Source organism: Pleurodeles waltl, chromosome 8 (genome assembly GCF_031143425.1).
Source record: "Pleurodeles waltl isolate 20211129_DDA chromosome 8, aPleWal1.hap1.20221129, whole genome shotgun sequence".
Classification (NCBI taxonomy): Eukaryota; Metazoa; Chordata; class Amphibia; order Caudata; family Salamandridae; genus Pleurodeles; species Pleurodeles waltl.
The window spans coordinates 1,328,360,780-1,328,377,555 of NC_090447.1; the positions used below are offsets into that span (position 1 = coordinate 1,328,360,780).

General features: G+C 44.1%; 1 protein-coding gene across 1 annotated transcript in view; it reads right to left on the reverse strand.

The window, feature by feature from the left end:
- ACAT1 (acetyl-CoA acetyltransferase 1) overlaps window positions 1–16,776 on the reverse strand; it is a 134,079-nt gene that overhangs the window by 50,835 nt on the left and 66,468 nt on the right. Inside the window, exon 5 of the mRNA XM_069202324.1 lies at window positions 7–107. Coding sequence (XP_069058425.1) covers window positions 7–107 — 101 coding nt within the window. The remainder of the gene's footprint in view (window positions 1–6; window positions 108–16,776) is intronic.

Below are 16,776 nucleotides of genomic sequence, written 5' to 3' on the forward strand. Positions count from 1 at the left end.
TCTCACCTGATGCCCACACATCAGACTTTGAGCTGCCATCATAATGGACTTCATTCCAGACGCGCATACTTTGTTGATGGTTGTGGCTGGAGTAGAGACCGGTAAACCTGGCCAAAATATGTCAAACAGGTGACTTCAATACCTTATAAAAGAGGGTTTCTTTCTTTGCATATGTCAGTGTATCATTCATACGTCACACTATGGTTCCCCGTAACCATCCACCCTGCACACAGATGCTCCCCCAGTCCTAACATGGTTGCCTCTCACACCCAACTAATAACCATGTCTATTTTTGGTTTTGTGGCCACACACTTGCCTGGTTCACTATGTGTTCTGATTCTACTCTATGTCAAAGTGCATCTCTAACTCCACAGCCACCCTACTCGCGGACATCTTTTACATCTCGGTTATGGACATTCTCATCTCTCTACATCACACCTCTGTCAACAAAATATCATCTTTTTTTTTGGCTTTTATGTATTTATTGAAATCACATCTTCCAACAAACAGTTCTAACAGCAAGTAACTCATCTTCAGCTAGAGATTGGCATTGCGAATGGGCGCTGCACTGTCAAATCAAAAAGTGCACACTTGCATATCTACTAGTAATATATCCGCCCCCATGTCATCGTATCACCATTAACATACTGCACTATTCCTCAATAATTCTTGGAATCTACTTGGTCAGTTGTACTTAATGCTCTGGCTTCACAGTGCAACACTCACCCAATTCCTGCGACTTATAACCGGGATATTCCATCTTCTCCCTCATAGAATCTCCAGCTAAGCCCTACTTCTAAGCAGAGTGGGCCCTGCCAGATCGTTTTTCATCGGCCACCTACACTACTTCTCCTATTCAGAACAATTCTAACTTTTGCCACTGGAATTTTGCTTAACTTCCCTATCTACTTCATCTAAACAGCTGCCTAGACCCCACTGTGGTTAAATACATGAAAATGCAATGGATCAAAATACTTGAATCATTGTGAATCACTGGTGAACACCGTATGATTATTCACGTCAGTTGTTTGTAGCTGGTGGCTTTACAGTCAGCACAAACCCATAGGCCACTTTTTCTCTGCACGAGAACACAGACAATCACGGCGCATTTTGGCCTTGTTCGGCCTCAATGATGAGGAGCAGGTTGAATCTCTAGGGGATGGTGAACTTGGTGCCCCCATCTACAGGACATTCTCCCCTTGGATATGCAGGGCATTGACTTCAGTACTCCCGGTTCAGAGCAGCACCTCAAAAGCCTCTGGTTGTGCCAAGATCCCCAATGGTTACTCAGCAAACCACTCTCTGCAGCACGGAAACCTTGTGACAAAATGGTGTATGTTACCGGTTTCTCTTTGTATTGTCCCACATGCCTCTCGCTGTCCCATACAACCGTGCTTTATGAACAACCACAAGTTTTAAGCCTTTTTTAAAAAATTTTGGCCGAATGCTCACAAATCAAATAAACAAAAATATTTGTACAAAAATAAATAAAAATAAAAATAAAAACTCAATTTACTTTGGAAAAGTCAGCTGCAATGTCCAAGTAGACTTCACTCACCAGACACAAATACGTGGACTTTCCCCCTGACAGCCTATATAATCATGTCTACAGTCCTGAAAGGGGCTATGTGCTTAACCTGCAGCTTTCATGCTTACAGACAGCCCACTAATGTAGGCATGCACCCCAGAGAACTGGTCAGACCGGGCACTGCTATGGGTCTGGGGCCGGCAGAGGTCGAGCAGGGCAGTGGGTTCACCGCATTGAGCGGTGATCCAACGGAAGGGGGTCACGTTTAGCTCTTTTCCTGGTAAGTCTTTCTTAGTGCAGCCATAGGCTTTAACCCCTTAAAGAGTACCTTTAATGCATTTGGGTTATTTTAACTTTTCAAACGGAAGCTAAAAAAATAGCAATTAGAGAACTGGAGCTTTAAGACAATAGGTGTCATCTTTGATATCGAACTATAACAAATATGTCAACATGGACATTTCATTTGTTGAGGGGGAGCCTGGCTAATGCACGGGATACAGATGGCCATTACACTGATTTGAAACACGTCCTTTGTAGCAGATAAACCATGATTCAATGCCACATTTTTGAAAGATGCCTATTGTCCAGTAAAATACACAGTAGGCCTGCATTATCCTGCACAGCCAGAAGATTACTAACAAGAGAATAATGTGTAGACTAAAAAGAGAACACATAAATGAGTACAGAGGACGTCAATTAAGAGAACCAACTTTTCACTTAACAATAAAGACTCGATGATTAGAGCAAAGAGTGAAAGGCATATATACCCGGGTTGAAGTGGACAAACATATCCCTCTCACCAATTTCTACAATCAGGCGATAAGTGAGTGAGCACGGCTCCACACTAAAGGAGAAAGATATCACCTCTTACTGTCTAAAGTGCCATCAGAAGCAAAAACATTTTCCCTTAATTGCTAAGAATGTAAAAGGTTTTATTTTGGGGAGAAACTGTAGAACGTGAGAATGGTATGAGATTTCCCTGAAACCTAGAACGGATTTATGTTGACTGGAGTTTGCCATTTATTAACATGGCCTGGCCTCCTTAAAGGTACGCGGCAGTGGTGCCCGCTGTCTCCCTTATTATTTGCACTGGTCATCGGACCACTGGCGGACATATTCCAGGGGAAGGGTAGGGACAGTGGAATAACACTGGATGGGCACGTGAATGTTAGATCCCTTTACGTGGACGACCTTCTCCTGTATCTGGCCAACAGTTCTGCAGAGGCTCGAGAAGCAATACATCGCATTGATAAATTTGGGTGCCTGTTTGGCTGTATCCGGGGAACTCCTAGGCCCCCGACCTCCCTGAAGGGCTTACTTGAGCACTGTGATTCAAGTATTTGAGCATCAAATATATCATCAGTGACCTGCAGGAGGGTAACCTGGGGCCAGTGATGCGCTCCCTTTACTCCAATGTGGCCTTTTGGAGATCACTGAGGCTGCCACTTATGGCTCGCATGTCCATCTGCAAAATGGTAATGCCTCCACGCTTATTGTAATTCTTTGCAAACCTCCCAGTCAGGATCCCTGTGGCATGGTTCCGGCAGCTGGACGTCCTCCTCCAGGACCTTATATGGGATGGCAACCGACAGGGTGTTGCATGCAACACTGAGGCGCCCTCCTAAAGACGGTGGCCTAGGCGCCCCCGATTCTGTACTACCTGGCAGCACAGCTGCAAAGAGTTTTAAAGCAGCTGAACGACACCCACAGAAGTGCCCTGGTCCTCATTGGGCTGAGACCGCACCAGGGACTTTTAGTAGCCATGCTATTGCGTCCAGACTTGAAAATAACACTGCTGAGCATTCTGCTCCAGGTGGCGTTATACAGCTGGCGCAGTTGCACTGTGAGAACACCGATGGCACTACAGTATGCACCAGGCCTGCCACTCTTAGGGTTGCCTCAAGCCACCCTTGTTGAATGTTTCACCGCAGCCCGGCTACAAGCCTGGACTGAGGGTGGGGTGAAAACAGTAGAGGCCTGTTTTTCTCTCAGCGCCCTAATGCCAATGCAGGAGTTGATGGAACAGTTTGCCCTGCCGAGTGGTCAGTTCTTAATTTATGAGGCATTGGCAAGGACTTACACTGACCTCTGGGACAAGGGGAAGGAAAAGCCTTCCCAAAACGCAGTGCACCGGTTACTGCTCTCGCTGGCTCGGCACAGCGCCGGGTGACATGGCTGTACCACTTCTTACTTAAGATGGGACAAGGACCTTTGCTAGCCCTTAGGGCTCGATGCAACAGAATGTTGGTATGGGACACCACTGACAGAGAAAGGGGCAGGATGTTAGCCTACCCCTCAAGGCTTCCCAAAACACAAGGTTGAAATACATACAATTTACCATACTGCAGAATGCCCCACATGCCACCTGCTTGAGGCTGACTTTACCCACATGATGTGGGGATACCCGACACTGCAGACATATTGGAGCAAAGTACTGGGCCACCTCTGAGTGGTTCTGGGGCCCGCCCCGCCCTGCTCCATAGCAGTATGCCTACTTCAAGAGTATTCCAGAGCCATGGACTAGATTCTTGGACCTTACACTAGCTAGGTTCAGAATCGCACTGACCTGGAAGTCCAGGGTGTCACCGACAGTAGAGGCATGGGCTAGAGATTTCACATTGTGGACCAGGGCGGAGGAGAGCACACTCAGACGGGAAGATGCCAGGTGGATCAGGAGGCGCCCCGTAGCCAGATTATGTTCCTGGAGAGCTGGGAGCACCCAGAAGGAGACAAGTTCAGAACTGAGCACCACCAGTGATGGCGGAGAGGAGACAGCTGAATAGAGAGCGGAACCAGATGGGGGTGGAATGAGACACGCAAGGCCAAACCCCGCCATGCACGAATCTTACCAAATCCTGATTGTGATGGACGCTGGGCACTGGGAACTTACTAAGGTGATAGTAGCTACACCTTCTTCCCCCCAAAAGAACGTGATGTTCATATACACACATGGAATCCCTGGGTGTTAGTACAAGGCCGAGAACCCATACGATACCCCCCCACCCTATTACTATATGATGCTATGATCGCACTCATACCCACCCAAAGACCCCCTCTTTTGTTACATTTGAGTTAGTATTTTGGTATAAGCTTCAGTTAGACAGTAGTTCACTGTTTTACTAAATTACTTGCTTACTAAGCTGGCATTGACAAATGGTTTAATTCATCCTACATCAAATGCAACGGGTGAAGATTACACATAAGCAGAAACGGGAAGCAGTGTGCTCGCCCAGAGCCCACCATTGCTAGCACTGCGATCCATTGGCATGATGTAAATTCCAGTCTTTGGGAAGATCTTGTTAATTACTGATTGAACCCAGTCAATCTTTTGCATGTGACCTATATGTTTATACTGCGACCTAGAAATACATCATGTACTACACTTTCACTGAAATAACCTCAAATGCCAATAAAAATATACGTAAAAAAAATTAACACGGCCTGGCTATTTAATACACAAAATTAAAGCATCAAGTGTCATGCATTAGTAGATTCTTTCGGGTGCTAATCACGGACATCACAAGCCTCATCTATTCACCCTGTATAGATGAAACATGCAGGTGTCATCCTACCACTGAAGAAAAACAGGGTTGATCCCATCTACTGAGCGATCTATAAGAGACGTCACCAAATAACCGCATGAACATGTGGCACAACACTATCTGTCCGGCTTTGACTTCTGACAGATACACCCACTGCAAATTACTGAATAAATATCCACACAAACAGTATTGTGCAGAGTGTCTCGGGTGCTTTTACTATCACCCCTGCACTGTTTAATATGCACATTAGCATTCCTGTCCCAGTCAAGGTAACAGAACTGGCTGCACATTCGGATCTTTGTAGACCACCCTTGTGTGCACATCGGCTGGAAAGTAACTCTGGAACCATCTTTAAGTATCTATAACTTATATTCCACGACACAAGGGTGTTTTCTCTCTGGCTGAATGGAACTTGGCATTAGCCAAGACCTTTAGATTTTTAATATACCATAATATATATATATATCCAAAAACAAACAGTTGCAAGCAACTTCACCACCGCACTCCAGGAGGAAATTATTTATTTTTATTGCAGTCAGGATTAAATCACCATCCTTCACCACTGACGCGTTTCGACCTACTGGTCTTGATCACTGTTTACTGTGATCAAGACCAGTAGGTCGAAACGCGTCAGTGGTGAAGGATGGTGATTTAATCCTGACTGCAATAAAAAGAAATAATTTCCTCCTGGAGTGCGGTGGTGAAGTTGCTTGCAACTGTTTGTTTTTGGATTCATGAGAGGAAATGGTCCATTCCTCACACCTGCACCAACATGAAAGAGCGCGCCAGAAGCAGGACCAGTTTGTTTTCATATATATATGGAAAATGTCACTTACCCAGTGTACATCTGTTCGTGGCATGAGTCGCTGCAGATTCACATGCTGTGCACAGTCCGCCGTCTGGTGTTGGGCTCGGAGTGTTACAAGTTGTTTTTCTTCAAAGAAGTCTTTTCGAGTCACGAGACCGAGGGACTCCTCCCCTTTCAGTTCCATTGCGCATGGGCGTCGACTCCATCTTAGATTGTTTTCCCCGCAGAGGGTGAGGTAGGAGTTGTGTATATTAGTAATAGTGCGCCCATGCAATGGAATGAATACTTATGTACATAATAAAGGTTTAAAGTAATATATTTACAAATGTACAATTGTTTAAGATCTACTTCTAAACGGCTACAGGCTCCCGTTGAGCCGGGTGGGCGCATGTGAATCTGCAGCGACTCATGCCACGAACAGATGTACACTGGGTAAGTGACATTTTCCGTTCGATGGCATGTGTAGCTGCAGATACACATGCTGTGCATAGACTAGTAAGCAGTTATCTCCCCAAAAGTGGTGGTTCAGCCTGTAGGAGTTGAAGTAGTTTGAAATAATGTTCTTAGTACAGCCTGACCTACTGTGGCTTGTTGTGCAGTTAACACATCTACACAGTAGTGCTTGGTAAATGTATGAGGCGTAGACCAGGTTGCTGCCTTACATATTTCGTTCATTGGAATATTCCCTAGAAAGGCCATGGTAGCTCCTTTCTTTCTGGTTGAGTGTGCCTTTGGTGTAATAGGCAGCTCTCTTTTTGCTTTAAGATAGCAGGTTTGAATACACTTAACTATCCACCTAGCAATGCCTTGTTTTGAAATTGGATTTCCTGTATGAGGTTTTTGAAAGGCAATAAATAGTTGTTTTGTCTTCCTAATTTGTTTTGTTCTGTCAATGTAGTACATTAGTGCTCTCTTGATGTCTAATGTATGTAGTGCTCTTTCAGCTACCGAATCTGGCTGTGGGAAGAACACTGGTAATTCTACTGTTTGATTCAAGTGGAACGGTGAGATAACCTTTGGTAAGAATTTTGGATTTGTTCTTAGAACTACCTTATTCTTGTGTATTTGAATAAATGGTTCTTGTATGGTAAATGCCTGAATCTCACTCACTCTTCTTAGAGATGTGATGGCAATGAGAAATGCAACTTTCCACGTTAAGTATTGCATTTCACAAGAATGCATGGGTTCGAAAGGTGGACCCATGAGCCTTTGTAAGACAATGTTGAGGTTCCATGAAGGAACAGGTGGTGTCCTTGGTGGTATAATTCTCTTTAGGCCTTCCATAAACGCTTTAATGACAGGTATTCTAAATAGGGAAGTTGAATGAGTAGTCTGCAGGTAAGCAGATATTGCGGTGAGATGTATCTTTATGGAAGAGAAAGCTAGATTTGATTTTTGCAAATGTAGTAAATATTCTACTACATCTTTTGGAGATGTGTGCAATGGTTGAATTTGATTATCATGGCAGTAACAAACAAATCTTTTCCATTTATTTGCATAGCAGTGTCTAGTGGAAGGTTTTCTAGCTTGTTTTATGACCTCCATACACTCTTGTGTGAGGTCTAAGTGTCCAAATTCTAGGATTTCAGGAGCCAAATTGCTAGATTCAGCGATGCTGGGTTTGGATGCCTGATCTGTTGTTTGTGTTGTGTTAACAGATCTGGTCTGTTGGGTAGCTTGACATGAGGTACTACTGACAGGTCTAGTAGTGTTGTATACCAAGGTTGTCTTGCCCATGTTGGTGCTATTAGTATGAGTTTGAGTTTGTTTTGACTCAATCTGTTTACTAGATATGGAAGGAGAGGGAGAGGGGGAAAAGCATACGCAAATATCCCTGATCAATTTATCCATAGAGCATTACCTTGGGATTGATGGTGTGGAATCCTGGATGCGAAGTTTTGGCATTTTGCGTTTTCTTTTGTTGCAAATAGATCTATTTGAGGTGTTCCCCAAATTTGAAAGTAAGTGTTCAGTATTTGGGGGTGAATTTCCCATTCGTGGACTTGTTGGTGATCCCGAGAGAGATTGTCTGCTAGCTGGTTCTGGATCCCTGGAATAAATTGTGCTATTCGGCGAATGTGGTTGTGGATTGCCCAATGCCATATTTTTTGTGTTAGGAGACACAACTGTGTCGAGTGTGTCCCCCCCTGTTTGTTTAAATAATACATTGTTGTCATGTTGTCTGTTTTGACAAGAATGTATTTGTGGGTTATCATGGGTTGAAATGCTTTCAACGCTAGAAATACTGCTAACAGTTCTAAGTGATTTATGTGAAACTTCCTTTGATGTATGTCCCATTGTCCTTGGATGCTGTGTTGATTGAGGTGTGCTCCCCACCCTGTCATGGAAGCATCCGTTGTTATGACGTATTGTGGCACTGGGTCTTGGAAAGGCCGCCCTTTGTTTAAATTTGTACTGTTTCACCATAGAAGCGAGATGTATGTTTGGCGGTCTATCAACACTAGATCTAGAAGTTGACCCTGTGCCTGTGACCATTGTGATGCTAGGCATTGTTGTAAGGGCCGCATGTGCAATCTTGCGTTTGGGACAATGGCTATGCATGAAGACATCATGCCTAGGAGTTTTAATACCATTTTTGCTTGTATCTTTTGTGTTGGATACATGGCCTGTATCACCTTGTGAAATGTTTGAACCCTTTGTGGACTTGGAGTGGCTATCCCTTCTGTTGTGTTGATTGTCGCTCCTAAGTACTGCTGTGTTTGACACGGCAAAAGGTGTGACTTTGCATAGTTGATGGAGAAACCCAGCTTGTGAAGGGTCTGTATGACATACTTTGTTTGACGTGAACACCTTGTTAGCGTGTTGGTCTTGATTAACCAGTCGTCTAAGTAAGGGAACACGTGTATCTGCTGCCTTCTGATATGTGCAGCTACTACTGCCAGGCATTTTGTAAAGACTCTTGGCGCAGTTGTTATTCCGAATGGCAACACTTTGAATTGGTAATGTATTCCTTTGAATACGAACCTTAGGTATTTCCTGTGGGAAGGATGTATCGGTATGTGGAAATACGCATCCTTTAGGTCTAATGTTGTCATGTAGTCTTGCTGTTTGAGCAGTGGGATTACGTCTTGTAATGTGACCATGTGAAAGTGGTCTGATTTGATGTAGGTATTTAGTGTTCTGAGATCTAGTATTGGCCTCAGAGTTTTGTCCTTCTTTGGTATTAGAAAATACAGTGAGTAAACTCCTGTGTTTTTCTGTAGGCTTGGTACTAATTCTATTGCGTCTTTTTGTAGTAATGCTTGAACTTCTAGTCCTAGAAGATCTATATGCTGTTTTGACATATTGTGTGTTTTCGGTGGGACGTTTGGAGGGAATTTGTGAAATTCTATGCAATAGCCATGTTGGATAATTGCTAAGACCCAAGTGTCTGTTGTTATTTCTTCCCAAGATTCGTAGAATTGGCTTAGTCTTCCCCCCACTGGTGTTCTGTGATGGGGTTGTGTGACTTGTGAGTCACTGTTTATTTTGAGGGGTTTTGGGACCTTGAAATTTTCCCCGACTTCTTGGGAATTGGCCTCCTCTATATTGTCCCCGAAAACCTCCCCTTTGATATTGACCCTGGTAGGTAGGTGGTCTTGTCTGTGAAGTGTTGGTTTCTGTGGGTTGACCCCGAAACCCTCCCCGAAAAGGTGTCTTCCGAAATGTGCCTCTGCTCTGCGGGGAGTAGAGTGCGCCCATGGCTTTGGCTGTATCGGTGTCCTTTTTTAGTTTTTCAATGGCAGTGTCTACCTCCGGCCCAAACAATTGCTGTTCATTAAACGGCATATTGAGCACAGCCTGTTGGATTTCGGGTTTGAACCCAGAAGTGCGCAGCCAAGCGTGTCTCCGTATTGTGACTGCAGTGTTTATTGTCCTTGCAGCTGTATCGGCTGCCTCTATGGAAGACCGTATCTGATTGTTCGAGATACTTTGTCCCTCTTCCACCACTTGTTGCGCTCTTGTTTGGAACTCCTTGGGAAGGTGTTCGATGAGATGTTGCATTTCATCACAATGAGCCCTGTCGTATCTTGCCAAGAGTGCTTGCGAGTTGGCGATACGCCACTGATTTGCTGCTTGTGCTGCAACTCTTTCCCGCTGCATCAAATTTGCGGCTCTCCTTGTCTGGAGGTGGTGCGTCGCCTGATGTATGAGAGTTGGCTCTTTTACGAGCCGCCCCCACAACTACTGAGTCCGGTGTTAGTTGTGTTGTAATAAATATTGGGTCTGTGGGAGGTGCCTTATATTTTTTCTCCACCCTTGGAGTTATGGCTCTGCCTTTAACTGGCTCCTGAAATATTTGTTTTGAGTGCCTCAGCATTCCTGGGAGCATGGGAAGGCTTTGATACTGGCTATGGGTGGAGGACAGGGTGTTAAAGAGAAAGTCATCCTCAATAGGTTCCGAATGTAGTGAGACATTGTGGAATTCGGCTGCCCTTGCGACCACCTGTGCATATGATGTACTGTCCTCAGGTGGTGACGGTTTAGTTGGATATGAGTCTGGACTATTGTCAGACACTGGGGCGTCGTAGAGGTCCCATGCATCGGGATCATCCTGGCTCATTGTGGTATGAGCTGGTGAGTGCGTTAGTGGTGGAGTTTGCGCCGGTGATGCATGTGTTGATTGTGGTGGAGAAGGTGGTGGTATTACTTTCTTTACCACCTTTGCTTGTGGTTGCTTGTCCCCTTGTTGGAAAACAAGTTTCCTTTTCATTTTGATTGGGGGAAGAGTGGTTATCTTCCCTGTGTCTTCCTGGATGTGAAGCCTCCTTTGAGTGTAGTCAGTTTCTACAGTTTGAAGCTCTTCACCAAATCTATGCAATTGGGTGTTTAGTCCCTGTTCCTCTGTATAGGAAGTTCTTTTCGGTTCCGAGGCTTTTTTCGGTACCGAAACCGTTTCGGTAGGCTTTTTAGGCTCCGAAGAAGATTTCTTGGATTTCGGCGTGGTATCTCGGTGCCGAACATCTTCGGTACCGCTGTCTCTGCGCCGAATTGTCTCGGAGCCGGTGTCTCGGAGCCGAGGTTGCTGTGTGGCGGTATCACGACCGGAGTCGGATGACTTTGACACCAGCATGCCCTTTTTCGGTGCCTTGGCTCGGTCACCTAGTTTTTGGGTTAAGCCATGGCCTGTTGGCAGTGGCGTCCCCTGGGCTTTTGTGGACTTTTCGTGAGTCCTAATTTTCGACGCTTTACTCACGGTTGTTATGTCTTCGGCGTTGGATTCCCCCGAATCCGACTCGGGGATGGAGAACGCTTCCTCTTCGTCCTCGAACCGATGTTGTCCTGTCGGCGTGGACGCCATTTGTAATCTTCTGGCTCTGAGCGTCTTCCTCGACCGAAACGCTCGACAGGCTTCACACGTATCCTCCTTGTGCTCCGGGGACAGGCACAAGTTACAGACCAGATGCTGATCCGTATACGGATATTTGCTATGGCATGTAGGACAGAAGCGGAACGGGGTCCGTTCCATCAGTCTTAAAGTCGCACGCGGTCGGGCCGACCAGGCCCCGACGGGGGATCGAAATACCCCGAAGGGCCACCGGAGCTCTTCAAGATTCGGTGTTGATTTGTGCTAACTAACCCGATACCGAACGAAACAATACCGATGATTTTTTTCGAGATTCTAACTAACTTTCCGACCCGAAACACGGAGCGAAAAGGAACACGTCCGAACCCGATGGCGGAAAAAAAACAATCTAAGATGGAGTCGACGCCGATGCGCAATGGAACCGAAAGGGGAGGAGTCCCTCGGTCTTGTGACTCGAAAAGACTTCTTCGAAGAAAAACAACTTGTAACACTCCGAGCCCAACACCAGACGGCGGACTGTGCACAGCATGTGTATCTGCAGCTACACATGCCATCGAACATATATATATATATATGTACAATATACTTATTCAACAGTACTTTCAGTCAGATGTCTTCATCCACTGGTGTGTCATTCACATTCTGCTTCCAACCATTACAGAATACAGGGGCAAGGGTCAGTCCACTACAGTCACTGGATAACTTTGAGGGACTGCATTTTGCTCTTTCACAAGGAGCACTTCTACACACACGGTTTTTATTTTTACTTTATTGCTTTGGTGTTGCCTTAATGTTTAGAGTCTGAGTCTAATGAGCTAGCAGGAGGCTTTCTACCAGCTCTCCATGTTGATCACAGGGAACATTCCAGCGTTATCAGTTCTAATCTCCTGCTGATGGTGTTGTAAATTCCCTTTGGAGTGGCATTTTCATCTAAATGCTGTTATTTCACAACATACCAAACTGTGTCCATTTCAAACTGTTCTTCACGAAGCTGCAAGTATGCAGCCAATTAAGTGCATTTCTAACTGTACTCCTGTATATCATGTGGATATGTATTTTAACTGATGACTAGAGTTATATTTGTAAACTAATTTACTATGTACGTCATGCTTGCATGGCCTTCTAGTTAGCTTTCGGTAGCCTTGTAGGCAGTACTTATATGGAGATGTAACTTTAATATAACTAATTTTAGCTGTGACGTTTATTCAACTTCCTGATCTATCTATCTATATATCTATCTAACCCTATTTTCCTGTCTGTCCGCCTGTCTATCTATCAGACTGTCTATCTACGGGTCTATCTACTTGGCTGTCTGTATCTATCTATCTATGCAACGCCATCTGTCTACCTAATTACCATTCTGTCGAATTACCTGTACTTCTGTGGCTCTAGCTACCTCTTTGGACCTCTCTACCTCTCTGTCTGTTGCCCTATCTACCTATCGATCATCCTTTCTGTCTAGCTACCCTTCTGTCTATCTATCAGCCTATCTGGCTGTTCGTATCTATCTATCCATCCATCCATCCATCTCTGTCATTTGCTTTTGCGGGCCACCCTTTTTACCTATCTTTTCAATGCTTCTTATTTATTTGTAAAAGGAATTTACAAAAACATTACAAAAAAGAATTAGCAATGAGGCTGGAAGCCAACAGCAATTCACTTGGCTTTTTTTTTTTTAAAGTCTGGTGTTATACAAGACCTTTTGATTTTACCAAAATAATGTGTGTAACAGTTAGTTATAGGGCTTTTCAGCCTGACTTCATCCAATAGTCTGTTGCTGTGGCATTCACATTTTCTTGGGCCAATCAGTCAGTCTCCTTGAGATATTGGCGGACCTCACTGTGAGTTACAGCACACTGCACTTTCACAAGAAGTACATCGGCTCAAAGAAACAGTTCTCTTTGGTGCCACGGACTACTATAGTAATGTGTGCTTTTGATGAGAGCCCACTACCTGATCCAACAAAAAGGTTTTGACAAAACCATCACAGAAAACAAGCAACAGTTACCAAAGCCAAAAAGCTGTTGGCCAACATCAGACCTCTTGGCTTTGCCAATGCTTGTTTTATTTTTTTGTTTCACTTGCAGCCACTCCAAAAGCCTGAGTATTGACAGGAGATATTAAAAAGTGAGCGACTGCGCTGGCCTTCCAACACCATAAAATGTACATGGATACTCCTAGTGAGCCATACACACGTCTTCTCTTTGTCCGAGTCAGTCATTTGCCCAATCCCCAGTGCCTGCCTGATGGCAGTGAAAACAATGATCAGAAGCTGACGGATACATTCTATGAAGGGCTGTGGGGGTATAATGTGCCATCCATCGAGACAAAAAAGACATTCTCTTAAAATTTGCCACTCTTAAAGACTTGAACTCAAACTCCGAGCGAGATAATCTGCCAATCACTTTCAGAAAGATGACGTTGCGTTTGCAGCCACATTTTTTCGAGAAAACTAGTCACTTATTCCTGGACCGCATGAGTACATAGCAACCTATAACAATTCCCAACTACCTGGAGCTTGGATCTTACTAGCGTATACATGGCTGGGTGGGCATCTTAATTTCGTTCCTGACATTTGTTGATTTAAAAAGTGAATAATCTGCTGAAAAGAAGCAAGCTAGTGCACTGATCCCCGCAATGCGCAAGAAGTTCTTGCCAGGTAACATGTTTGCCTCTCAAAATAAAATGGCCAAGCTCCGTAAAGCCACGTGAGTTCCAATACCTCATCTCAGTTCTAGAGATAATCAATTTGTTTTTTTCGGTTGTCCCTCTCTTTAAGTGACTTATACCTTGTTCTCTTTTGCAGTTAAGCTATCTTAATAAATACTGGTAAACTAATTTCTAATTCCTGGACCATTCTTTCTTTTAAAAAAAAAAAACGAGAGATCTACTAACCCACTTCCTTCTAGCGATCTTGCCAAAAAATCAAAAAGTTTGGGGAGCTTTTTTAAAATTGCACCTGGTTACCAATGACTTCAAGTCAGTGGTAATTGCATCTCCAAAATGGCCAAATCACATTTTGGAAATGCATGGTACATCAGAAAAGTAAATGCAGATAGGTAATCCCTATTCCCTATGTATTCCTTAAAGCAGTGGTTCCCAACCTTTCGACTCCTGAGGACCCCCAATGAATCATTACTGGGAGCCGGGGACCCCCAGCAATTTGTACGATTTAATTTTCAAACATTAAAACAGTAATTCGCAAAACATATAACAAGTACACACCAAACAAATACTCAAATTACTAAAGATAAAATTCTTTTATATTGAAAAAATATGCAAAAATCAAAACATTTTATTAGGAAGGTTGGCGCTGCATCTCGTCAACTACCTTTTCAGTGTTTGGTTTTATTTAGGAAAGGTGAATCCTCAGGTCAGATTCTACATTTCCGGAGCGATTTCAGTTTTTATTTTTTAGGTATACAAGATCTGAGAAAGAGTTTTCACATAAATAAGTGAAGGGGAAAGGAAGTAAACCATAGGGGCCCTCTCATCTCTCCCTAGCCTCTCTGTCACATGTACTTCATTTGTTTTATAGCACCTCTCATACCACTGTAGGGTGTCAGGGCACTTTACAGGGGACTGCAAGGTGTAGGATTCACATGACGTTAGCACAGTGCTTCATTTGTAAATAAAAACGTGCCGGTGCCCAAAGCCCCCCTCTTAAACTCGTGGCTGCTGCAATTAAATGTGGGTACACGGAATACTGAGGCAGCATAATCCTGAAGCCATCTCTGGCTGTTCAATCCATTTAAAGCCACTCCCTGCCACTTCATCTCACTCTAGCAGCTTTCTTCCTTTGTGACACTTTTTCGTTTTTCCCTTCCTCCGTCTTTCCCATATGTGTCTATGGCTCGCAGCAAATGCTTGAGGCAGAAGAATAAGCCCCGGCCCTCAAAAATAAGTGCTGGTGCTCAGCACTGGAAACAACAAGCACAAATTAAGCACTGCGTTAGCAATAAGAATGTACTTCTATACAAGCAAACCTTTTTTAGCAGCATAAGGAAAACGAAAGACTAGGGAAAAAAACAACTTTCTTATTTGTTCCATACAGTTTGCATGCAGCTCTTTAATGGCAGTTCACAGCTCACTGTGCTGGATTATGATTATGAACTGCATAGTAACAAAAGAATCTCTGTGACAAAAGCAATAACCCACTGTGCCATGCACATAAAATACTGTTCTTTGCATGATACACATTCTTTACAGCAGGCATATTAACCATCTGCGCTACCTTTGAGTCGAAACTGCCACTACACAAAACTCCCATCTCTCTCCAGCAGATACATTAATCACTTGAGTTAGCTTGAAGCTTTTAATTTAGCAGTACAAGGAGCTTTGCAGTCTGTTTAAAACTGCTCAACAAAGGAAGTAATAAATATGAAAACACGCAAGCATGTGTTTGTCAGAGGCCCCAGCTGGAGAAGTGCCTTCCTCCCAGCCCAGGCCTGCGGACCCCCTGGGAATGTGTCACGGACCCCTGGGGGTCCGCGGACCACAAGTTGGGAACCACTGATGTACAGTATTCAAACACTTGCCTGTACGCTCCATCCAATGGGCATAGTCTGGGGGTCTTGTACATGGTTTCGCCAGTATGCATGTAAAGTATTTGTGTTTTTGCAATGTTGGCTTTTGTTTTAAAGAACCAAATCCATCCCAGCGAGTTGATATAATTGTGAATGTGACAGCACCTGCATTTATCAGCATAGTACTTAGTGTGATTGCTATCCGTGCAATATAATAGAATTTACTTCACTAACCATTTTATAGGGAGAGTCATAGCACTTCTCAGAAGAGATCTCTTACAAAGCTGGGACAGTTTAAGATCTCAGCACAGCAGCTGTAAGAGAGGGTATTTAAATATGGCCACGTGTAGCAGGAAAGCACTCGAACTTCCAAATAGTCTGCTGTACTCTTAACGTTGCGGATCTGCCTGTAATGAAGTAGGCGCAGCTCAGCACAGCACAGATGCTCTGCTTCATGGGGAACATACTGTTAGATCGGAAAAGAACTGGACAATTGTTACTTAGAGCGTACATCTGCTTCTCAGAAGGGTACTGACATTGCAAGGCGGGAAATAAGGATACATTTTCTTCTCGTGCCCTGCTGAACGTAGGCAGCCTTAATCTGGACCCAGGATTGTCACTTTTCACAAATATGATGCTACAGCCACCATGGGCGTCTCGCCTAAAAGTATAGTCAGCCAGGGCACCTTTCTGGTCTCTCGCCCGCTCAGTAACTCGCTGTTGCTGCAGCAGGTCCATCTGCCTCATGGATTTGTTTTTAGTTCTCATTATACACTGCCTTAACCCCATTTAACATTTGTTTACATATTTCTCATCTATAAAAGATTCGGCAAAGCCAATAGTTCTGTAACTAGCCCTCCACCACCTCTTTGTATTAAAGCAACATATTATGTAAAAATAATACATAAAGGGGACAAAAACAATTGCCATGCAAATGCCAGGCCTATTGGCTTGGCCAGTGCTTGTTATGTTTTTTGCCTGCTGAAGTCAGAGCATTCACTCTGTCAAGTGGTGAAGTCAGGAGACGGTGGAAATGCCCTTTAACCTGGTTTCAGCAGACAAAG